At 37.0% G+C, this 26,324-nt stretch overlaps 1 protein-coding gene and 1 pseudogene across 1 annotated transcript in view; one reads left to right on the forward strand and one right to left on the reverse strand.

Annotated features, from left to right (window-relative positions):
• The window catches only part of RAPGEF6 (Rap guanine nucleotide exchange factor 6), a 231,350-nt gene that overhangs the window by 159,476 nt on the left and 45,550 nt on the right, over positions 1-26,324 (forward strand). Inside the window, exons 14-18 of the mRNA XM_004696982.2 lie at positions 261-464; positions 5,541-5,649; positions 11,137-11,377; positions 19,311-19,468; positions 22,835-22,849. Coding sequence (XP_004697039.1) covers positions 261-464; positions 5,541-5,649; positions 11,137-11,377; positions 19,311-19,468; positions 22,835-22,849 — 727 coding nt within the window. The remainder of the gene's footprint in view (positions 1-260; positions 465-5,540; positions 5,650-11,136; positions 11,378-19,310; positions 19,469-22,834; positions 22,850-26,324) is intronic.
• Positions 15,109-15,452, reverse strand: LOC101650792 (annotated as a pseudogene).

The following is a 26,324-nucleotide window of genomic DNA, read 5'->3' on the forward strand; positions in this document are numbered from 1 at the left end:
AAGATTCTTAACAGTTAAGAGATAAGCTAGGAATAGAGTATGTATAGGGTATAATTCTTATTGAGAAGTAATTTTCTGTTATCCCCCATTAAGTGAAGCATCTCTTTGTAATCTTTTCTAACTTGTAATTATCTAGAAGTCCTTGAAAATCATATTAAGAGATCATATTCTTGGCCTAATTTTATTGTGCTTTGACCTGTTTATTTTGTACAAAAAAGCACCTGTAGGAGTAGACATTTTTACCCTTTTCTACTTTATAGAAAATGAATGGTCATCTTCGGTTGTTAAATATTGCCTGTGCTGCAAAGGCTAAATGGAGGCAAGTTGTGCTGCAGAAGGCTTCCCGGGAATCTCCTCTGCATTTCAGCCTCACTGGAGGAAGTGAGAAGGGGTTCGGTATTTTTGTGGAGGGAGTAGAGCCTGGTAGCAAAGCTGCAGATACTGGATTGAAACGAGGTGATCAGGTAAGTAAATGATCAACAATTTAGATAAAAGCCTACCTGTAAAGTTGTATGTTTTAGGCATACACATTTTCATCTGTTACACACACCTGCTATTTCTTCAAGTAAGCATGAACAATTTAAAGAAATATTTTTCTGATTCTCTTTTTAGAAGTAGAATTTGCTGAAACAATTATATCGATGCGAATGACGGGGGTTGGATTGGGGACCCAAAGCCCATCTGTAGACAATTGGACATCCCCTCAAAGAATGGCCACAAGGAAAGGATGAGCCAGCCAGTGTAGTATAGCACTGACTATAGCACCAACGAAACACAGCATTCCTCTAGTTCAGGCGTCCTCAAACTACGGCCCACCGGGTGTTTTTGCCCCATTTGTTTTTTTACTTCAAAATAAGATATGTGCAGTGTGCATAGGAATTTGTTCATAGTTTTTTTTTTTAACTATAGTCCAGCCCTCCAACGGGTCTGAGGGACAGTGAATTGGCCCCCTTTTTAAAAAGTTTGAGGACCCCTACGTCTAGTTCTTTAATGCTTCCTCCCCCTGCACCCACCCCCTACTCTCTGTCCCCTCAGTTCACTGGTACAGATAAGACTTCTTGACACATGGAATCCAGGACCGTTAAACCCATCAGGAACAATAATGGGAGTAGCGATACCATGAAGGTGGGAGGATAAAGTGGGAACTGATCACAGCGATCTAAGTATTACCACCACCCTGGTGGGTGGGTGGTGGGGGGGAGCAAACAACAGAAACGAGTGAAGGGAGACTGCCAGGTGGGGGAGAGGAACTGATACCAAGGGCTCAAGTACAAAGAAAATGTTTTGAAAATGATGATGGCAACATATGTTGTGCTTGATACAATTGATGTGTGGATTGTAATAAGAGCTATAGGAACCCCCAATAAAATGATTTATTTTTAAAAAGGTAGAATTTGAAAAAATTGTTTGTTTTCAAAGCCTCATGTATCCATAAGTACTTTGAATGGAAATTTATACAGTACAGCCTGCAACACCATGGACTTTTTTCTATCAGTTTGGCTTTCTTTAAATATTCTTGTCCGTGTCCCAAGGATTAGGAAACTCTGTTGGCTAGCAATTTCAGATTATTCCAAAGATTATCATGTAATGGGACCAGCTTAATTGATGCTAATATAGTAACCGAACTATATTCCTGGTGCAGAGTGAGCCACATGAGGGACTCAACAACAACAACAAAAAACACTGGGAGGAATTTGGTAGTAATTTATTCTTTATAAGAGCCTTGGTGGTGTTTTCAGCTGCTAACCACAAGGTCAGCAGTTCAGACCCACCATTTGCTAAAATAGGAGAAAGAGGAGGCTGTCTCTCCTGTAAAGACTTTAAGTCACAGAAACCGCAAAGGAGGCTGTTCTGTAGGGTCCTTATGAATCGGAATGGGCTAGATGGCAATGAGTTTGGGTTGGGGTCATTATATAGGCACCTTACTTCATAGGCAATAGGTAACTGCAGATAAGTGTATAAAAAAATATGACGTACTGGCTACCTTATTGAATAAAAAATATTCTCAGACCCACTCGTGTTGTTAATCACAGTACTCCGGTTATCAGGATGAAATTTGGGCACTTGTACTTTTAGCAAAGCTTTCCAGATGATTCTGATAACAGTGAAGGAGTGGTCTCTCAAATACTGCTCATTTGTTAAAATCACTTTGAAACTTAACTTTCTCCCATTTAAAAAGGTTTTATTTATTCATTCTTTTAGGGTGTGGCTTTATTTTTACCTGAACCATGCTATTCTTTTTTTTTAAAAATTAGAACATTCATGTTAACAAAATACAACACTTCAAAGCAGTCATTCCCAGGTAGGGTCTGTTTTGTTCCCCGAGTACATTTGACAGTGTCTGGAGGTACTTTTGATTGTCATGGCTGAGGGATTCCTGTTGTCACCTAGTAAGTAAAGACCAAGGAAGTGGCTGGACATCTTGGAGTGTACATGGAAACTTTCATGACAAAGTTTTCTTGCCTAAAATGTACTGTGGAGGTTAAGAGACTACACCTTATCCCTCACTTCTTATTAAGAATCTCTAATAATTAGGAGCCCTGGTGGCATAGTGAATTACATCTTGGATGCTAACCTTAAGGTCAGTAATTCAACTCACTAGCTGCTCCTTGGGAATAAGATGAGGCCTTCTGCCCCCATAAAGATTAGCAGCCTCAGATAGTGCTGATGACTTTATAATGCTCCTTGAGGGGAGTGAGCAACAGAATTGTATGTAAATGGATATATTGGATGTTGTAAACAAATAAATAAGGGTTCCTGTGGGGTCCGGTGGGGATCAAGGGGAGCTGATATCAAGGAATTCAAGAAAGAAAATGTTTTGAAACTGACTGTGACAGTTGTTCAATACTGCTTGATGATGTGATTGTGCTATGGATTATTAAGATAGCTATAAAAATGACAGAAAATGTTGAGAACCAGATCAGGTCTCCAACATGCATCAGAGGCGTATCAACTGTATGTTAGTTTATTAAAAGTCATTTAGATATTGACACCTGCCATGCCACTTAACTCGCTTCTCATTTCAACTGTGCCCTGTCTGCCCATTGTTTTGATTTGGTTCACAGCTGACTAGTGTCTTCTGGTACTTTTTTTTTTTTAAGGGACTGCAGGTATTTTATTTAATGTTTGATAATGCCTTGAGTATGTCTTTGTTCAGTGGAGTATAAAATTCCTTAATCGCAATGATATTTTCCCCTCAGAACTTTGTAGTCATAGAAAAGTGCCTCCTCATCTTAGTGTTGTCTGAAAGTCCACACCTCCCTCTATCTTGCCCGCTACGGTGTCTGAAGGGTCTTTATTCTGTACTCATGGTCTTCCAAACCTTAACTGAGATTTTTTAAGTTTCTTTTAATTGTTTTAAAATGCCACTACATTTGCCATTTCATTATGCAGATTTCTGCCTTTTCTCCTCTGGGACTTTTGTGAATAAGATTTTTTTTTCTTAATTTGAATTTCTCTTTTTTCCCCCCAATTATTTTGTCAATTCTCTGTTAACCTCCTCTGCCTGCCCTATAGACTGGTTTTGGAGACAGGGCAAGGGGGTGGGGGGGGGCGTGCCATCATATTTATTTTGTAATCATTTTCCTTTGAATCAGATCTTTTCAATGAGTTTCCTGTCTGTTTCTGTGCTACAGCTGTGTTTGCTTTGGGAACCTTGCTGTGAAGGACCAGCAGTATTCATTTCTGCTAGTTGCCATTTGACTTCTGATTCAGTTGGTGAAGGCAGAGGGTAGGGAAATGGAATTAATATTTTCAAACCCAAACCTGTGCCATCAAGTGAATTCCAATTCATCAGACAGTAAACTGACCTAGAGGGTTCCCAAGGATGGCTACAAGTACTTACAGGGGCAGACTGCCACATCTTTCTCCCATGGTGTGACTGGTAGGTTCAAATTGCCAGCCTCCAGGTGGGAGCGAATGCTTATCTACTTTGCCACCATACTTTGTAATGTATCAAAAGTACCCTTTCAGTTTTTGTTTTTAATCGTTTTATTAGGAACTCATACAACTCTTATCGCAATGTAAAGCACATTTGTACATTCATTGCCTTCGTCATTCTCAAAACATTTGCTCTCCACTTAAGCCCCCGGCATCAGGTCCTCATTTTTCTCCTCCCTCCCCGCTCTCCTCTCCCTCATGAGCCGTTGGTAATTTATCAATTATTATTTTGTCATATCTTACACTGTCGTACGTCTCCCTTCACCCACTTTTCTGTTGTCTGTCCCCCAGGGAGGAGGTCACATGTAGTTCCTTGTAATCCGTTCCCTCTTTCCAGCCCACTCTCCCTCGACCCTCCCAGTATCGCCACTCACACCACTGGTCCTGAAGGGATCATCCGCCCTGGATTCCCTGTGTTTCCAGTTCCTATCTGTACCAGTGTACATCCTCTGGTCTAGCCAGATTTGGAAGGTAGAATTCGGATCATGATAGTAGGTGGGGGGAGAGAGGAAGCATTTAGGGATGTGTTAGACAGGGTTCTCTAGAGAGATAAAAGCAAATTGCTGATAATTTAATATATTTCTTTATAAAGATAATTAGATATATAACAAGAAATGAACTGTTAAATCATATACAGATAAATATATAATACAAGAAATAAACAGTTAAATTATAAAGCACTACAAATGGCTCAATGCAACTCACTCCCGTGAGAGAGAGTTGTGAGAGACTAGCAGTCCTTCAAGTCTAGTCTGCTGCCAGATCTTCCTCTATTTATAGAGAGAACTAGGCTTTGTCAGCACAGCAGCCAATCACAAGGCAGGTCACCAACTGCCAGCCAGGTCACCAACTGCCAGTTCCCAGCTCTGGAGATGTCTTAAAGGGACCTCAACCTACAGTGAAGTGACACAGTCCACAGGATAGGCGTCCCACAGGTAGTGTAGCCATTAATTGAGGCACAGAACAAGCAAGGCAGCCGCACACGGGTCCGATGATCACAGAGCGAGAGACAAGAAAGGCGAGACTCACCAAGGCATTTATCTCTCTGCCCTTCAGTTAATCTCACTTGTGTTTATCGGCCAGGCTGGCACAATAAACTATCTCAAGGAACTAGAGGAAAGTTGTATTTTTCATCATTGCTACATCACACCCTGTCTGGCTCGTCTCCTCCCCGAGACCTCTCTGTAAGGGGATCTCCAAAAATACCCTTTTAAATAAATTAACTCACTCTGAAATAAAATCACATTCTAAATATTTCACTAAAACTGGTACACCAGGCAATAATTTTTAAGAGCTAGTCTGACATGATTAAAACTTTCATTTCATATACAAAGCATCTTACTTTCAAACAAACTTCTTTTATGTGATCCCAAAAGAAATTTTTATTTAAAGAAATGCTTATAGTATAGAATTTGGTCAATAAAACAATATATAGAAAAATTTTAAATGGCAATCCCACTAGTGTCTCAGAGAGTTGACCGCTGTTCACAAATGGGTACATTTTATTCAATTTTATTTATTCACCATTAAACTTTTAAAGTTGCAGATGTAACCAGTACTGCTTATTTTTATTTTTATTTTTCAACTGCTTTTCCCTTAAGATAATGGAAGTAAATGGACAAAACTTTGAAAACATTACATTTGTGAAGGCCGTTGAAATTTTGAGGAATAATACTCATCTTGCATTTACTGTAAAGACCAACATTTTTGGTGAGTTTGGTGGTAGAAATTCTGAGCTTTTTTTGTGTGTGATGGAAAAGAAAAAATTATTCTAGTGGAAGATATAGTAAAATATAAAAATGTTTTTATCTGAGCTGTTTGAATATTTAGAATCTTTATTATTGAACTATAAAATTGTGTAGAGTTTTCATTCTTATGAATAAGCATCTTACCTTATTAACAAGTTTTAAAACATATAACTACTGGCATTTGTGAAATGTCTGTTGATCATTTATTATATATTCTACTCTGGTTGAGATATACTAATTGAAACTTAGAAGTCACAATTACCTTTTCTTCCATTAATGTACATATCAGTTGATTTCAAACCTTGTAACTTATCTCCTGAAATAATAATCTGAATTCCAGGTAAACCATTTCATGAAAATAAGTGAATTCAGTAAGACATTAATGAAGTAAGCAATGTATTTCAGATTTCTAATATCAACATACACTCCCTTTTCATATCATTTTGAATATGTTGATATTTGAATAAAGCAAGAACTGGTCTTCTAAATCTATTTTGTTTTTTAAACCATTAAGAAAGATGTTATTAGACTTTATGTTTATAGGAACTATAAAATTTTCTCTGAAAGTTTTAGAAGGGCAATAATTAAAATAATGAAACCATTGAAACTTTCCAAGAAAGTTTAGCCGTTTTTGTCGTGGGAATCATTTTTCTCTAGTCTAGTTGGTTTGCAACTTGAGAAGTAAGAGTTGGCTTCAAAGATGCGTCTATGAAAAGGAAGTGTGAGTTTTATTTTTCTCTCTTAGGCTCCTCCTCATTGTACTTAGTCATAATGAAAACTTAAAGGCATAGGTTCCTCTTTTCACTTGAGTCTCCCGTGTTACTAATGCAATCGTTTGTGTCTTTTAAGAATTTGGGGGGGGGGGGGCAGAATTTGTTGGTCTGTGCGAACAGGTACATGCAATTCTTATGTAACCTTCAATACAAGAAAAGTTTTCAATGATTTGAAAACTGCGTGTTTTACAAGTAAAGTTGGTTGTACTGAAGAATGTGTTTCCAATAAGGATTGGTTCAGTCATTTCAAAGTGAAAGCAAATTTACATCATGTTAAAGGGCAAGTAGGAGTTGTCCTTACATCAGACATGTATGACACTGAAACTGCCAGTGCATCATGTTCAATCTAGTGAGCCTTTCCTAATATATTACTTTAGCCTAGAACAAGTCAGTAAGCCCTCCCAATTAATGAATGTCCTGGAATTTGGACAAATATCTAGAAATTGCAAGCTTTCAATTAAAAAGGATTCCGATTTTGAAAGGTATGAAAACAAAGCTTAGGCAAGTTACTTAGTCTTTTTAAACCTGTTTCTCTAGCTCTATTTCATAGTATATTTTAAGGATCGAGTCATTTACAACCTCTTGCATGGTACATCATGTTTACTAACAGGTGTCAAATATCATATTATTTTCTCTTATCTATAAAATACAGATATAGCATAGTGCCATGATTAACCCATGGATTCTAGGAAACAGATTATAGGTCTGAGGAATACAAAAGCAGAAAAGCTATACCATTTAAGAAACAATTACACAAAAGAACCATAGAAAATGTGGCAAACAACAGGAGTGAAATAGTGTCACAAACAGAGGGCCCTTGTAGTCAATACCTTCTTCCTTACCCCAGGTAGAGTACAGATAACCATCATCCACCATAAAGCAAAACATCAGAGAGCATCACCAAAAAGTATTAGTAAAACATTTGTGGAAATAGAGCATGTCATTCTGAGTGTATCACCCCCAGTGAAACTGGTCCTATTAACTATTAACTGCCATTTCTATAAAGCAGAATTGAACAGTTAGCCTAGATTTATGGAACTCCTAGACAGAGCTCCTACAAAAAAGAAAACTGACCAAAAGACAGATCTGTGTAGATGATAGAGAGTAAACCTGCAGGGTCTTTTCATGTTCTTTAAAATGACAACCAGGATCAATAGGCAGAGGAGAGCCAAGAAGAAGGGGTATAGGAACCTGATCATTAAGCTTATAGATTCTGAAGAAAATGAGTAGTTTATGGAAAAGAAGAAAAAATATTTTAGAACCCTGCTCTGGGTTATTTAAAAATTCACCTTTTAAAACTCCCATGGAAAGGTGAAGCCGTTACCATACTGCATTGCTAGGAACACACGCTCCTGTGACATAACCCTTTCTTCCCTTCTGTGATTATTCCTCAGAAGAGTGCCTCTTTTTTCCTCAGGGCCATTTTTCATTCATAACCACCTTCGAAAAGGCCCACTGTGATTATCTCTGGGTATCACACATTTTGGTGCCTCACATATTAAAGTTGTTTCTGGGTATATTTGGCCTGCTCTGATCCAAAAATGGCACCAGTTTTCCCCTGTCAGCTCCAGTTTTTGTGATATAGAACATATGCCGTACACCTGTTTGCCCATCAAAAATCAGGATATTTTAATGTAGTGTTAGCTCGCCTGAGATAGAGGAAGTGCACATTGGCTTTGTTGAAAGTAGTTTGGTTGTACTAAACATTTAGGTCATATTCTACTTCACATAGTGTCCTTTGAACAAAGATATATTTGAACAATGCAAATTACGTAAACAACATTTTTCCCAGGTGTCACTTCACCTTTATTAAGAAGTGAATGGTAGGCAGTTCCACTTTGTTAAATGGGCTAGAAATAAGTGTTTCTGTACAATAAATAAGGAGCCCCACCCATGTCGTGGGTTATGTGTTTGACTGCTAGCCATAAGATCAGCTGTTGGTGCTCACCAGCCTCTCTGTAAGAGGAAGATGAGACTTTCTCTCTCCGACAGGTTGACAGTCTCAAAAACTACAGAAGTTGACTGCCCTGTAGGGTCTCTATGAATCATAATCGATTGATTATGACTTTAGTACAATAAGTAGCAATTCAAAAGTTCAGAGACCCAAAATGGGTCTGTCAGAGTTCAAAAATTTAATTAAAATTAAAATTTTCCAGGCTTATTACAAGATGGCACAGGTTCTCTACCCGTGCACAGAAACTCAAAGAAAAGTTAGAATTCTTATAAAGAAACAGGGATATACATTGACTTACCTATAGTAAAATATGTTCTGACATGTTACTGTATAATTTGAAGAAGAAAACTTTAAATAAAAATATTTATGAAAATTGCTATAAAGTCTTATATTTTTGACACTTAGGTGCCTGGCTAAAAAACACAAGCCAAAGTTACTGCCATCAAGTCACTGCCCACTCAGAACAACCCTCTAAGACAGAACTGGCCCCTTTAAGTTTCTGAGACTGTAACTCTTTATGGAAGTAAAAAGCACCATCTTTTTCCTTCGGAGCAGCTGGTGGTTTTGAACTGTTGACCTTGGGGCTAGCAACCCAATGCATAACTACTACACCATCAGAGCATTTTAGAGGGCTTGGCCAAAGAAAATAAAAGTCCACAGTAGGTGATGGTAATAGCAACTGAGATGTGAAAATTATTTCTAAAAAGAAGTTTTCAAAAAGCATAGTCAAGCAAATTAAACATTGGAACCATAGAAGATATAAGTCTTAGGTGGTTGGTAAAAAGATATCTAAAATATTTACTTAAATTATTTACTGTGTATACTCGTATATAAGCCTGGTTTTTTCAGCACATTTTATATGCAGTTTTTGTGGTAAAATTAGGTGCCTCAGCTGATATTTGTGTCAGCTTATACTCGAGTATATACGGTACTGCAGATTGCTGTAGTGAATGCTTATTACCTATCTCACTTTACTATTTTATTGAGCAGCATATACCTCATAAGCATGAACAGGAGGAGATTGTAATATATTACCAATTCAGTACTTTTATTTCTGGTAAAAGCGGGTTCAGCAAAGCTTTCCCCATTTTGGTAATGACTAAATTTTGTGTCATTGAGCCTTTAGTATTTAAAGTCTGACTCCAGCTATCACAATATAGGAAGGAATATCTTATAAATAATTGAATTTAATCATTTCTATAAATTTTAGAAACCCCTGTACTTTGTAATCACACCTACCCTTTTTTCTGCTGACTTTTGTCACCATTTGTCAGCATTAGAAGTGTGTTGTTGTCTTTGAGCCATCTTTAACTCGTGAAAACCTTACATGTCCAGTCTTGTGCTGTCTTCATGGTGACTGATATAATTGAGTCTGTTTTCGCGGTCTTGTGTCAGTCCATCTCATTCACAGTTTTTTTCCCTGTTTTTTTTCTGACCCTCTGCATCATCAATTATGATGTCTTTCTATTGATGGTTCTTTCCTGATGATTTGTTCAAAGTAAACAAGACAAACTATCACTATCCTCATACTAAGAAATACTCTGGTTGCAGTTCTTCTAAGACTGATATTGGCTATTGTATTTATTTTTTTGCAAACAAAAAAAAGCCTCACTACCATTGAATCAATTTAGATTCAAAGCAGCCTTATAGGACAGAGTAGAACCTTCTCCTTTGGGTTTCCAAGACTTAAATCTTTATGCAAATAGAAAGGCTTATCTGCCTTCTGATTTAAATGGATCAGTTTTTTATATTCCTTTTTCATTGCCCCCCTGCAAGTAAGTTGATTGAAAAGATCCTGCCTCGGGTTAGGCACACCTTAGTCATCAAAGTAACAATTTTGCTTTTAAAACTTTTTAAGTCATTTGCAGTAGACTTGCCCAATACAGTTAGGTTTTGATTTCTTAGCTGTTGCTTCAGTAAACACTGACTGTTGACACAAATGGAATGAAATTATTGATAGCTTCAATTTCTCTTCATTTTATGGTGATGTGTATTGATCCAGTTGTGAGGATTTTTGTTTTCTTTGTGTTCAGACTAATCCATAGCAAAGATTGTAATCTTTGACCTTCATCAGTAGATGCTTCAAATGCTCTTCATTTTTAGCAAACACAGTTTTATCATTTCTATGTAGCAGCTTAATATGTCTTTCTCCAAACCTGATGCTGCATTCTTTTTCTTCTGAGATTATTTGTCCATCATACAGATCAAACAAAGTGAAAGGGCACAAGTAAGCTATAGCTGTTTTCCAATTTTGAACCACATAGTATGCCCTATTTCTGTTTGATCAGCTGCCTCTTGATCCGTGTTCACATTCTATAGCATGCACAGGTTCTGTAAGAGCACAGTTAAGTATTGTGCAGTTCCCCTTCTTTGTATGTTATCCACAATTTGCTGTGGTCCCCTGCGCCAAATGCCTTTATGTAGTTGATAAAGCACCAGTAAATTCTTGCCGATGTTCTCTGATTTTGGTCAGGATCCATTGGGAATAGCAATGATATTCCTTAGTTCATGTTTTCTTTCAAATCTAGTCTAAGCTTGCAGTATAGTCAGGTCCCCTACCCCCAAAATGAAAACTAGTAAGGAATGGGCATAAATTTGAAAATGTTTAATGAATTGTGTAAGGCCAAGAAATAGAAAGTGACTCTGTTTATTCTTCTATTTTTTTTAATGGGTAAAAAACTTTCTGAGGAAAAGAAATGACAAATTTTATTTGTTTCCACAGTGTTCAAAGAATTACTTAGTCGGTCTGAGCAGGAAAAAGCTGGTGTTCCACATATTCCCAAAATTGCTGAGAAGAAAAGTAATCGCCATTCAATCCAGGATGTACCAGGAGATATTGAACAGACATCACAGGAGAAAGGAAATAAGAAACTTAAAGCAAATACTGTTTCAGGTGGAAGAAACAAAATCAGGAAAATTTTGGATAAAACACGATTTAGTATTTTGCCTCCAAAGTTGTTTAGGTAGGTAATGCCAGTCACTGTCATGTAGGACTTTCCATATTAATAGTTAAGTGCTAATTTGGGGAGCATGGGAAGTGGGTGGAGGTAGATAGGCTTTTTTTTTAATACAGCTAGCCATCACAAAAATGTTAAGTCCTGTATATACCCGAGTATAAGCTGACCTGAATATCAGCCAAGGCACCTAATTTTACCACAAAACTGCCTTAAAAATCTTCTTGAAACTCGGCTTATACTCGAGTATATACGGTAATACATACATTTGGAAGAATATATTCTAAACATCTCCCCCTAATTTCCATGATGTTAACACCGTTAGGTTTTTCAAATAGTCTTTCTTTAACCTTGTTTAGAGAAAACTGTCAAATAGTGTGAAATCAGGTTTTCGGTCCTCTTGGACTATCTGCAAATTTGGATGTCTTAAATCTTAAGGCACGTTCGTTGGTGCCAGTTTTGTTTTTATCTTTTCCTTTCTGAGACTATTTATTCACTCTTAAATTGTAAGGTTTTTCTTTTTCCAAAATAGGCTATCCCCACAACTGAGTAGTTTCTTGAGAAATAGATGTAAATTAAGATTTTTAAAATACTGATAAAGCCAATCCTCTCAAGTTCATGATTGAGAATGATTCTAGTTCATATTCTAAGTGTACATTTTACATTGTCTCCTTCCTGAAGCTATCAGAAGGTTTTCATCAAGTGTAGTACTTAAGACATGGCTGGTACTTGAGTATTTATTAAGACATTAAGATAATGAATGAATCAATGAAAGAGAGAAAACGTGTTCAAAAAAGTACTTATGGGGCCTTTGATAAGCTCCCTGGCTTGTGCCAGGTGTTAGAGAACTAAAAAAAGATTCCTTTCAGGAACCCTTACTATAGCATCACTTTATTATTATTATTATTATTATTATTATTATTATTATTATTATTATTATTATTATTATTATTATTATTATAGGCTAAGCACAGTGGCCAGAGCTGAAAGTATGAATAGAGTGAATTTTTTCTAAGAGCTAACAGCCTAAGAGGAAAAGTCGGCAAATGACAAAAGTTCTCACATGTTAGAGTGGTAAATGTATTGATGTGTACAGAGGTACACACATAGTAAAGTAAGTAGGGGGTGTATTTCTTTTGCCTGCCAACATACAAAGCAAGAAGTAGATAAATGCTATGTTGTGAAGAATTTTTAATAAGATTGTCAAGAATATAGATTTTATCATGCCCTGGTGGAGCCAGGAAAAGCATATGAAGTGATAAGAGTTCTTCTTCCGGGAAGATCTCTGAGAGCTAATGGAGTGGCTGTGACCAATGTGTCATATAGTACACATTGGCAATTTGGTAGGGGCGGCTTGACCTCAAGTTGGTGTCGGCTCTTAATTTACATAATTAAAAGTCTTTTGAGATTTCTAGCCCAGAAAATGCTCCTCTTTCTGAGTTCTTCCTTCTAGTCATGGAAACACATTTGCTTTTCATTCCGTTGGGGAGGCTCACAGAAGTTTGAAATAGCCCTAACCCTATTCTTCGTCACTCGTTTCTAGAAAGTTTATTATGGTGCATCTTCCTTTTCTGTGTAGCAACTCTCTTCGATGCAAGTGGGATTCTTTAATATTGAACATACTGTAGTATAACAGCTGCACAGCAAAGGGAGTAAGAAGAGGGATTTAGAAGGTGCCATTCCATGTTGAAGAGGTTGGGAACAGTTTGGTGTGATCAGAAGTCTCAAGGCAAGAATTAAAGCCCTGGAGGAAAAAGGAGAAAGGTCATGAAGGGAATTTCTCAGGAAGTAGTGCACTTAGTTCCACTTCCAGAAATTTTGGTAGATTTTGTCTGGAATACACTATTTTTTAAATTGATTCTTATTTTGAATGATTGCTCAGTTGGGATATAACCTGTCTAATTTAGTTGTGTCATCTGAAAAACAGAGAAGGTGTGATTTTAATTGACTAGCTTTTTGATACCACATTCCAACCTGCCAAACTCGTTTCAGAAAGTTACAGCAATATCTGTTTGTGGCTTCTCTTTGGGAAGGAAGAATTGGTTATGCCTTGGATTTTGCCTTTGCTTACAGCAAGAGACATGGAAATAGAGGCAGGCATCCAGGAGCAGTCAGTTGGATATTTCAGTCATTATTACTTTATATTGTTACCAAAAAAATTAAAGCTTTAGTAGAAATAGTGTAACTTACACTTGGGATTTTAAAATTTTTAGTATTTTTCATGTATTAGTCAACCAACTTTATTGAGTCTCTTGCTTTCTGCCAACAGGAAATTGTGATCTGTGGCTATAAAAATGACTTAAGAATGTTGCCCTCTAGAAGTTCCTATTAAATTAGCCATCTCGTCTACATATGTTTTTAATTAACTGAGATACTGGAAACTGGAGCCACAGGAACCCCCCAGAAGAGGTCATCTTAGTAGAATGAACGAGTTTCTGGAGCCTGCTTCGTTGGAGAGTGACACTGTCATTCTCTCTGAAACTGGCTGTTCTCCTTTGGGGATTTAAGCTGGGCATCCAGTCACTGGAAGGTCATGCAGCCAACCTCGCGAGCCATGCCGAAGACTATGTATTAAACTCTAGATAAAAGCGCTCTTTAAAATCAGTTAGACCACATCACTAAAACGTTAGTAGAAAAATGTTCAGCATTAATAACAATCAAGGACGTGATGTGCAATTTATTTATGTTTTATTTACATATCCTCAATTCAGTAATTCAGTCAGATTAAGAAGAGTTATGTAATCATCACCACAGTCAGTTTTTAGAACATTTCCTCTTTTTGTATTCATTGTTATTAGCTCCCCACTTCACCCCCAACCTCTCCTGCCATACCAACAAGAAACCAATCATCCAGTTACTTTCTATATCAATTACCTATCCTGGATTTCCTATACAGAAAAACAAACAAATAAATTAACAACGATAAAGTAAAACAAAAAAACGCAATAGAAAAGAAAGCAGAAAATATTAAATAGAACAAATTTAAAATGCATCAAAAGAGAGAACAAATGAGTAAAATTACATTTTAACTTAACTACATCTGCCATAATCAACTTACAATACTCTGACAACAGAGCTAGTCACATCCCTCAACTATGGTCAGGGAAGGATTCACCAGACCTTTAATCTCTATGTGGACCCTGCAAATGGATTTGGGGTTTCCACGGTCATCTGTAGCTGTCAGCAAGCCAGATGTTCATAATTTAAGTTCCAACAGCACTCACTCTTTTGGTTATGGATTTATTATTATTTACCACCCTTGAATTCTGCAGGCTGTTGTGCTTCTTCTGTGTGGACTTAGTTGATGTTTCATTTAGATGGCTGCTTGTTTGAAGACCCGAGAGGCTATTTCTGATAGCAAGGCACCATCTGGTTTCTTCAGCACACTTTGCTATTGCACCTATATCTTCAGCGATCTCTTCATGAGGGTGAACATCAAGCCAGGACCATGTCCTAAGAACGAATTGTTCTTAGATTGGGGTGTGGTGTACAATTTAAAATAAGATGCTATTTGTTTCATCAAAGATCATCAAAGGCCAAAAATAGGTTAATAAGGGATAGGAGTGACATAAAATATATCAATTCTGATTGCCATGGAGTGTAAAATGAAGGTCGCCTTTCCAGAAAGCACTTTTTTTTAATTAAGAGCTTTAAAATGGCTGTACTGGTTTTTTTGTTTGTTTGTTTTGTTTTTTAAAACATGCTCTGGCCAGTTTTATTAAAGAAAAATATTGCAGGATTTATTTTTCACCAGTCTGTTCTGGCATGCTTCAAATGATACCAGCATCCCCGGGATCGATGAGGGCCAGGGCGCACACCCTGTAGCACTTGCCACACGCCGTGCCCAAGTCGATGTGGCCGCTGCAGGGATGGACACCAGTTTGGCCAACGTGACGTAGTACTCGATTTCTGATTTCCTCGAGGCCGGGCACTTATTGGCCAGGATGACCAGTTTCGCTTTGCCTTGCCTGATCATCTTCAGTGTCTGCTGGTAGCCCCGCACGTTCTTCCCACTTTTCATAATGAGTTGGAGCCTCAAGTTGACGGACTCCAGCGACTTTTTCGTCTTCTTTACGGCCATCATTTTCCTGTCTTAGGTGCGGACGGCCCCAACCGAGAGCAGCCGCCAAGATGGCTGTACTCGTAATTCAGTAGTTTCATTTCTATGATTAAGCAGTTGAAGATTTACATGTAGGCGTTCTTAGTTTTCTATTATTTGTTATAAAGCAAAATTGGAAACAACCTAAATCTTCAACTCATAAGTAAAATAACTAGAAGGAAAAATATCAAAATGTTGATATTGTGTAAGATGTGTTTTAGAGATCATTTCCCTTCTTGTCTTCCTATTTATGCTTATAGTTTCTGTGTTGATTGCTTACCAGTTTTTATCATTCAAAAATTGAGGACTTCAGTTGTAAATGTTCTCAGGATCCTCTTGTGTACTGGAGATCTATGGGAGGGATCTCAAGAAGAATGAGACGAAGTCTCATATCACTTTTTCACTGTCTTTGTCACCTCTGTAAGAGTGGAGGATGGGTTGTCAGCAGGAATTTCTTCATAAGTGAGAAGAGCAATGAAAGAATGTAAAGAATAAACAAATAATTGAAATAAGAAAATCCCTAATGATGAAATTTTAAAATATAAGAAACTTCTGAAAACTAAAAATGAAAAATTTTTTTATTGATTTTTAAGAACATCTGTAAGCTCAGACATATCAATGTGGTTTTTACTGACTGAGACTATTTCACCATTCAGGAAATCAGATCTCCAATTTTTCTCATCCAGGTTTTTTGTTGTTGTTTCTTAATCATAGTTTGCCTGAATGTCATCTTTATACTTTTCATTGTACCAACTTTAAAATAGACTGCCTTGCTTGCTTATTAAAATTATTTTTCACCTCTATTCTTTTTGCTATTATTTCTTTGCTTTTAATATTGAGATCATTTTTATTTGTATATTGATAATATTTAGGTAGGTTTTCTAGTTTTACAATATAAAACTAAAATATACTTTTATTATGAATAAATTTAGTTAGAGAATCATTAAAAGTATTTTTCAAAATATCTTTTTCTGTTCGTGCATCACCTTCTCAGGAGACTATTTTGGTAAGATGTGATATAATTATTTACAAATTGGCTTTATCAATTCCGCTTCCAAGCAAGCATGAATATTTTGCTTATTAAATACTATTTCATATCATAGCATGAATTGTACACATTACTGTAGTTTTCATTGATACATGATCACACCTTAATTACCATTAATTTATAACTGGCGTTACATTAGTTTCTATTTAGTGTCATATCTGTTGATTATTAAAATGTAGAAATAATGTTAAATACATCAGTAAGAGATGTACTTAACATCTCTTAGATGAGTAAGAGATGAAAAAGAACTTTCTCTTTTTCTTTATTCCAACTTGAGGCAACTGATGCGGTTAACTTTCTTGCATGAAGAATTGTAATTTTTCCCTCGATTTTGATCATTTGTAGGACTGCGGATCTCTTTAATCTTCGGCACCTTGATTGTTTAGATTCAGTTACCTGACTTTGTCCAAAATTGGTAGGCTCATCCTAAAAAAATTCCTTAATGATTGTTTTTTAAACATTAAAAATAGAAAACCTGTATTTTCTATGTAATTACATTATTGTCAGATTATTTACAAGTTGTGATTAAAATATCTGTGGGTGCCTTCCATGTATGTTTCCCAACCCTGACCCAGAAACATTTAGTGCTTATCTCTGGGTCTTCAAATCCATTACACATATTGACCTAGCCTAAGTAAAGATCACTTCATCAGATTAGGTGTTTCCTTTGCTTTAGCTGTCAAATGTCCCCTTTGAAAAAAACATTTCCTATTTCTGTAGTACTGTTCCCACTGTACTCTCTCTTTTTATAATTATAAATTGTTTTAAAATATATGACTACAGTTCTCCTTTCCAGGTTTGTACTCTTGCCTTTTTTCTTTTTGTAAAAATCGTTTACTTTCTTTCTCTTAAAATTAGGAATTCTCTTTTCCTCTTAAAAATAGGAATTCTCTTTTGCTTTGTTCTCCATTTACATGTTGTCCCTTTCTGGAGTCAGTGAAAATAATGTAATTTGTCATAGTATTGCATTCATGGCCACTATTTAAAATATGCCATTTACTGTGCCAAAATGTTGGTCTACATTTTCAATTTTACTGAAATGTTAATTTTCAGTATTGCTGGGCAAGTCCAGAGAAATAGCTAGCATTCATCTCATTATACAGGTGAGGAAACCAAGGTCAGGAGAGAAAGAGAGATTTGCCTGGCATCCCATGGCTAATAGCCCAGGTCAGACTGACATGAACACTTGCTCCTAACATACGAATCTTTGCTGTCTTTCACACGTTCCTGCTTTCCCTGTTCCTCTGCTCCCTGTCTTGTGGGACCTCTCCTTTCCTTGTCTCCCTATTAACTGTCCTTTAGCCATGTAGTTGGCCATTTTGCATAGTTTTTAATTTGCCTAAATCCTATATTTTTCCCCTAACATATTGTAAGTAACCATATATTATTTTTTAAGATTATACCTTAATCATTGCCTTGATAATAGGTAAGTATTCTATTACTGTTTGTATATACAAGAGATAACTGGGAAGAAAGCTGCATTGCATCAAATGTAGATAGGAATTTGAGGTATATAAAATTTAAGTGACAGAATTGGTTTTCTTAATTTTTGCTTTTTTCCCTTAGATGAATGTAGAATAGCTTTTGTAACATGTCTAAAATATTTAAAACCTCCAAATCAAACTCACTGTCCCCGAATTGGTTCCAAATGAGAGTCAACGACACCATAGGACATTGTAGAACTACCTCTGTGGGCTTCCAAGACAGTCACTATTTAGAGTTAGAGAGCCTCGTCTTTCTTCCATGGAGTGGTTGGTGTTTTCAAGCAGTTAGCAACCCAGCATGTAACCAGAACAGCTCCATGGTCTTTCATTTGCTTAAATATGGCCATTTAACTGAGACTTATTTTTCTTTAACCTTAAAAGGAAGTTAATGTTAATGAACTTGCTTTCTGTCGGGGTTTTTGTGCTCTCTTTCCAAATGTTCAAATAATTACTCTCGAATGAATGTGCTCCTAGGATGAAGTTTAGAAATTATAGATTTTTTTCCCCCTTTCTGTTTTTGTTCTTGCCCTTTTCTTTCTCCTTTCATTTGGCCAGTGAGCCTGGTATAGTGGACTAGAGCTTCTAACTGCAAGGTTAGTGGTTCAAACCTACCAGCTGCTCTGCAGGAAAAGATGAAGCTGTGGCTGCTTCCACAAAGATGACAGTTTCCTTTTTGTTACATACTGTAGGTGTTCTTTGTTGCAGTTCTCCCTGCCGCCTTCCTGTTAGCTTTTTTCTAGTCTTGCTTGTTTGGTAGGCTTATAGACCGTTTGAATGTATGTTCAAAGACTTCTCATTTGGTAGCTTGAACTTGGGTTCACAGATTATAAAAGGTTGCCAAGGGTGTGTGTACGTAAGTATGTATACATCATACTTCGTGAAAGTAGAGGACCATTGAAAAAGAAGACCCTCAGAGAAGGGAGATTGACCCGCTGTTACAACAGTGGCTCAAACACAGCAGCGATGATGAGGATGGTATGGGACTGAGCAGGGTTCGTTCTGTCGCCATGTGTCTAAACCAACCTAACGGTTCCTAATAGCAACAGTAATGCAAATGATAGTGTCTTCTGAAGCTGACCGAGCTCAGGTTCTGGACATGCACAGCTTTAGTTTCTCTACCACAACCATAATATTTTATCACTATTTTCATCCTTATAGATGTCCTATTCATTTTTTTAATGACTAATTTTTTAACTTAATTTTTGAAGTCGCTTTGGATTGGTCCTATTATGAGTAAGTGCAACAGAGAGCAAAAGTGTTTAGTATTAATACTGCAAATGTTTTTAAGTCATCTGTGACATTCTTTTGAAGTGATGGAGGCCTGAGCCAGTCCCAGGATGACAGCATTGTGGGGACAAGACACTGTCGGCACAGTCTTGCTATAATGCCAATCCCTGGAACACTCTCTTCCAGCAGCCCTGATCTCCTGCAGCCTACTACCAGCATGTTGGATTTCTCTAATCCTTCAGGTAATTTTTGTATGTGATTTTATATAGCCATATTGGTTCCAAGTGAATCAATGAGTCATAAGTGCAAGAGCTAGATTTTTTTTTTAAAAATCATTTTATTGGGGGCTTGTACAACTCTTATCACAATCCATATATACATCCATTGTGTCAAGCACATTTATACATTTGTTGCCACTATCATCTTCAAAACATTTTCTTTCTACTTGAGCTCTTGGTATTAACTCCTCATTTTTCTCCCCTACCTCTCTCACAATCCCTTCATAATTTATAAATTAAAATTTTTTATTCATGTCTTACATTGACCGATGTCTCCCTTCACCTACTGAAAACTAAATTTGTATGCAGCCTTCTTCTCTCACATGTACATTAGAATTTAGTACAAAAAGCTAAAGGAAAGATCATGTCTTTTAGTCCTAGGTAGAATGGCACTTCCTCCATCGTGAACTAAAAACTCTGAAGAGGGATCACCCCTGACCACAGTCCCACAGCAGTGAGATAAAGGACAATACACTACTTAGTGGCAGAGTATTTTAATGCAAGCAGCCTCACTACCCCTTCTCTTTGGTATTTAGAAATGTGTTAGTAATTGTCAAAAAGCAATGATTTCCCCCTGATATTTGAAACTGAAGTTGTTCATGTATTTTTGTTCATACTTTGTGTGAGACACCCAAGTTCACATTTCTGCTACCCATTCATTCCCATCCCCATTGTCCTTTAGCTGTATGACCCAAAATTTGTTATAGTAAAGAATAACTTTGACTTTAAAGAATTAGTTATATGTCTTATCATTTGCAAGGCCTGAGATGACTTTCAATAAAAGATAACATACAATTAAAAACTAAAATATGTAATCAGATCTTAGGAAAGAATAGACTTCCACAAAGTCAGTTTACTTGTGTTTCACCATCACTCTTTTTAAAATACTGTATTTTAGCTGAAGGTTTACAAAACAAATCCAATTCCAATTTAATATTTTTTTTTACAAATTGTTCCCTGACAGTAGTTAGAGTTTTTAGCATGTCAGCAGTCTCATGGTTTCTGTTCTGTTTCCTCTGTGTCCACTGATACAGCTTCCCTTTCCCTCTGTGCCTTCTCATCTTTACTTTGGGGAAATGTGGCCGCATGCCCTCATGCAGTTGTTTATGGAAGTACCATACTCACAGACAATATTGTTTATTTGATATGCCAATCTATTTGGCTAGAAGGTGGCCTTCAGGAATAGGTTCAATATCAAGTTGAAAGTGAACCTTTGGGCAATAATCTAAGAGGTTCCTCTAGTGTATTAGTACAGTAGTCCTGGCCTTTTTCCACAATCAATTTAATTCTGCATTTTTCTCCCCCACTCCATCTAGGGCTTTCTCTTGTGTCAGCATAGTATTTTTCACTCTGAGATTCCTAGCAGCTAATATAAAAGAGAAGGAGACTCTACCAACTATATAAACCACATTACTAGAAAAGGAGAAGATATAAAGTATAGTAGAAAACTTGTATTATAGCAACTTAAATAAAATTCCTGGTGCTTAACATAAAAACACACTCTGGTCTGCACATTGTTTTTCTTTGAAGTAGTTCATTTGTTTCATAACCACCAGAGACTTTACTAAACCTAATACTCTGTCTTTGACACAACCCCATCTGTGGCTGCTAGCATTCTTTCTAGAACAAAGCTCTTAGTGGATCATTACTTTGCTTAGAACTTTCCAGTGATTTCTGGATTAGTCAGAAACAGGCCCTCTCCAGTTATTTGATCAGAAAATTTAATTTAAAATTGTATGCCATGGTATATTAAATCAAATTTAATCCAGAAGGATAGGAAAGCCAAAGAATCAGGTAAGAAAAATGCAGACCAGGTTCAGCATTTGATATGTGAAAGGCATGTCTCCACCAGGGTTATGAAGTGTTGCTGGAGTGGTACAGGAACAAAAAGCCCACAGGAAGAAAACAGAAAAGAGCAATCCCTCCGTCCTCTTTAGCTTTGTAGTTAAAGAGGGAGCATACAGCACCCAGTATTCCCAAGCAGTTTCCTATGCAAGTACTAAACAGGCCCAACCGTGCTAATCTTCGGAGATCCGACAAGATTGGTCAAGTTCAGGGTGGTGGTTGTGAGAGGAAGACCCTCAAGAAGATGCAACAGTAGGCTCCAACATAATAAAGGTGAGGATTATTACATGGGAGTAGGTTTACACCAAGTTGCTATGAGTTGGGACTAACTTGGCAGTCCCTAATAACAGCAGATAAAGAGGGAGCCAGTTGGCAGAGAAGAAATGTGGTTGACAGAGTTTCAGCCCCATCATCACAAGGCCAGAATAAAAGTACGTTTGGAGTCAAAGAATAATTCTCCATTTTCTCCCTCACAACATTATTTATAAACATCCTTTTGCAACTGCCTTTCTGCCCTCGGTTTCTTCATCCTCTGTCCTGAGGATGGCATGTAATTCTCTTCCTTTGCCTGTGCGGTTCACTTCCTGTGATAATATTCTATCCTTGTCTATCTGGTGAGCTTTGCTTGTTCCGCAAGCTAAACTCAAAAGTTACCTTGGCTCGGAAGCTCGGTGCTCTGATGGAGTCAGTTCCTCCTGTTTTCAGCAGTCCCAGCACATTTGCTGTCTCTCTTCTTTGTCGTGTGGTAGCATAGGAATTTATTTCCATGCCTGTATGTGTTCTAAGCAGCACTTCTCACACTGCATAGAATCCCGCAAATAAAATCATGCATCCTACCAAATCCCAAACTAAATATGCATACTTCCATAAGACAAGAGACATGTGGTTTGCAGATTTCATTATTTTTACTGCAGTGTTTATTCTGTGGACATATGTAGAAGTGAGGGGCATAATAAGGGAGGAAGTTGGAATGATTGGGATTTAGAAACTGTAAACCCCATGGAGCTAACACTCAAACTTCTGAAACTGAGATGTTGCTTGACTTGATTTCATATTGACTGCACAATTCTCTACTAGGAAATATTTGTTGAAAAGACTTGCACTTTTAAAATCTATTCAGAGAAAGTCTTACATGGTTCTATCTGCAACACAGGCTCATACTGGTAATATAAATGAGCACCTACTTAAATGAGGTATTTAAATTGTAAGTTATATGTTTAAGCCCCCTAAAAACATAATCTTATGGAAAGGCTTTTTAACTAGTAGTGGTGCAGTTTTTACTTGGTCTTATGTAAGATACTTATTTTCAGTTAATTCCAAAGTCAGCTCCTCAGGTTCTGTATGATAGCTTGCACTCTTATGCTGCATGATTAATATTATTTTTAGATCAAAAAAGAACATGGAAGTGAGCGTATAGCGCTATTAATAGCTTGCTTTTGATTACTGACTTTTTTTATGCTTTTGCTTTGTTTTTGCTGCCTACAGCTGTTGGTTTTTACTGTAAGTATACTAAAGATAGTAGCATTTTATTGCCTGTGTTTATATCTAATGTTTTATATTTAAAAAGTCAAGTGATAAAAAGTTGAAATAGAAAGTAAAGCTTTTATATTCACCAAGTAACCTGTGTTCATTGGTATGTCCTTTTAGTCATTTCTTTGGGGGGGAAATACATACATATATATATATATATATATATATATAATTAGCATATTCATACTTTTCAACAACTTGTAAGGTTTTCGGAATTTTGACCTAATATAATATCAGACCTAAAAATTTCAGAGTGTGGCTAAAAGGAATTTGAAACTTTTGTTTTGTTTTTTACCCTGAATCTCCATATAGACTCTTTTGCTTACCCTTTTTAAATTAACTGCACCAGTCTTCAGCCTTTTATTTGGTTTCTTTAATGTAGTAAACTTCACATTCTTTTCTGCTTTGCAAGTCTGGGTTATATGAACTAGTTTTTCAATTCCAAAGAAACACAGGTTGCCAAGAGCTGGACGTAACTCGACAGTAAACAAGCTAACAAAAATTTTAGGAGTTGAGACTTATATTCTATCTTTTCTTTGTAGTTTGGTTTTTAAAAGCTATGATTTGGGTTTCATGGAGAGGAGAGAAACAAAGCAAGCATAACTGTTTTAGGTGACAAGGTGGAGATATTGGAACCTTCATCCACTGTTAATGAGAATGAACAATGTAATGATTACAGCTTCTTTGTAACAAAAAGTTTAGCAGTTCTTCAAACATTGAAATAGAACCTACTATATAATCCAGCCATCTCAATCTAGGGACAGATCCCAAATAATTGAAAGCAAGAATACAGAAATTTGTAAATCAGGCTTCATTTCAGCATTGTTCACAGTAGCTAAAAGGTGGGTAATAAATGTCCATCAACAGATGAATGAATAAACAAAATGTGCTTCCTGTATACAAGGTAGTATTACTCGTTCATAAAGAAAAATTAAGCCCTTGTATTTGGTATAATATGGATCAATCTTGAAGTGACATCACAAAAGGAAAGATATAACCCCACTTATATGAAGTAAGCTGATGTATTGGATTTATTAGTGGTTACAAGGGCTGGAAGCAGGGCAAGATGAGATCAGTGCTTAGAAAACATTGAGTTTCTCTTTACAGTAATGGAATAATTTGTAAACAGATAGCAGTGATTATTGCACAACGTGATGAGCATAATGTTATTTTCACCACGTATTGGGTACTTTTTCCCATTAAAATTGTTTTGTAGCATAATGTATAAGGATGCTTATAATTTAAAAAATGAAAGATAGCTTATAATTTATGACATTAAAGAAAATGTGCCATCCAAATTACGCATATAATATGATCCCAGTATTTATCTTTTCTTTGGTAGTTTCTTAAAATAGTTATATTGTCATATACTTCACATATCATACAATTTAATCATTTAGTCATATTTAAGTAGTTTTTTCAGTCACCACAATCAATTTCAAAGCATTTTCGTCTCATACTCTTTGATAGCTCCCCATTCCCCTCCACCCCATTATTCCATGAAGCAAATACTTCCTCCCCTCCAGAAAAAATGACAGACTAGACAGAACATAGAAAAACTTCAATCAAAAAGAAAGTAGAAAATATTAAAAACTGAAACAACTGTAAAATGGGTCAAAAGGGAGATAAAATAATAAGATATTACATTTTCACCTAACTGATTCTGCCATTATTGACTTTACAATGTACTCTGTCAAATTGCAGTGCTATTTTATACCTCGACTATGGCTACAAGGGATTCACCAGAGGCTTAATCCATTTGATGATTAAGCCCGCAGATGGATTTGGGGTTTCCACTGTCATCCATAACCTTCTGCAAATAAAGTGTTCACAATTTAAGCTCTAATAACATTCACTCTTTCAGATTTGGATTTTATTTAGTACAATCCTTGGGTCTCACAGGCGGGTGTGCTTCTTCCATGTGGACTTAGTTGCTGTATCTTCGATGATGGCTTGTTTAAAAACAAATCTGTTAGATCTCAGATGCTATTCTTTGTGATAGCTGGGCATCATCTGGTTTCTTCACCACACTTTTCTGTAGCAACCATATCTAAAGTAATCTCTTCGTAAGAGTGAGCATGGAACAATGCCATGTGCCCAAGTCATAAGAACTTAGGATTGTGAGCCCCAAATCCATTCATATATCTACGGTTTGTATAGGTCTCTGGTTCACTTTTTAAAGGAGCTCTAGGGTACAGTTAGTTATGAATTAGGATACTAAGCAAAAGTCAGTAGTCCAAACCACCAGCTATGCCAGTGGGGAAAAGATGATGTTTTCTACTCTCATAAAGAGCTAATATTCTCACTTTCTGCCTGTGGACATCACAGAAGAAGTATCATTAGAATCCCCACCACCACCATACCGCCACCAGCATGTCTGTCAGAGACTCATAAAGAGCCTACACAGCTTTGGAAACTCTTCATCAGAGAGTTGAGCTTTGAAACAACAGATGAGTCTGTGGAGCCATTTTGAGCAATGGGGGGAATTGAGGGGGGCCGCACTCTAGAGGCTTTGGGTTTGTCGCTTACTCTGCTATGGAGAAGGGAGACCCAGCCATGAATGCAAGGTCACACAAGGCAGATGGAGGAGTTGTGGAACCAAAGAGGACTGTCTCACGAGAAGACTCTCAAAGACCAGGTGCCCATTTAACCGTGAAAAAGATCTTTCTTGATAGTATCAAAGAAGACACTGAAGAGCACCACCTATGAGATTTATTTTGAGCAGTATGGGAAAATGGAAGTGATTGAAATTATGGTTGATGGAAGCAATGGCAAGAAGAGGAGCTTTGCTGTTGTGGCTTTGGATGGCCACTATTTGGTAGATAAGATTATCATCCAGAAATACCATACTGTAATGTAAGGAAAGATGGCCATTGCCTCTTCCAGCCAAAAAGGTCAAAGCAGTTCTGGAAATTGCAGTGGTGGTCCGGGAGGTGGTTTTGTTGGGAATGACATTGGTCGGGGCAGAAAACTTCAGTGGACATGGTGGCTCCGGTAGAGGTAGTGGATATGGTGGCAGTGGGGATGGTTATAATGGATTTGGTAATGATGGAGGCAGTTTTGCAGGTGGCGGAAGCTACAATGGTGTTGGCAATTATAACATACAGTCTTCCAGCTTTGGACCGATGAAGGGAGACTTTGGAGGCAGGAACTCTGATGGAGGTAGAGGTCAACATTGCCAAATCATGACCAAGGTGGCTGGTGGTTCAAGCAGTAGCAGCAGCTATGGCATGGCAGACGATTTAATGATTACCAGGAAAAGAGAACCAGAGATGTGAAAGAGAGGCTACCGCAGTGGTTCTCAATCTTCCTAATGCCGCTACCCTTTAATACAATTCCATAACATTCTTTTCTTTTTTTTAAAATCATTTTATTAGGGCCTTATACAACTCTTATCACAATCCATACACACATCAATTGTTTAAAGCGCGTTTGTACATTCATT

Source organism: Echinops telfairi, unplaced genomic scaffold, assembly GCF_000313985.2.
Source record: "Echinops telfairi isolate 266 unplaced genomic scaffold, ASM31398v2 ScPeMD7_7469;HRSCAF=8507_1, whole genome shotgun sequence".
In the NCBI taxonomy this organism is placed as follows: Eukaryota; Metazoa; Chordata; class Mammalia; order Afrosoricida; family Tenrecidae; genus Echinops; species Echinops telfairi.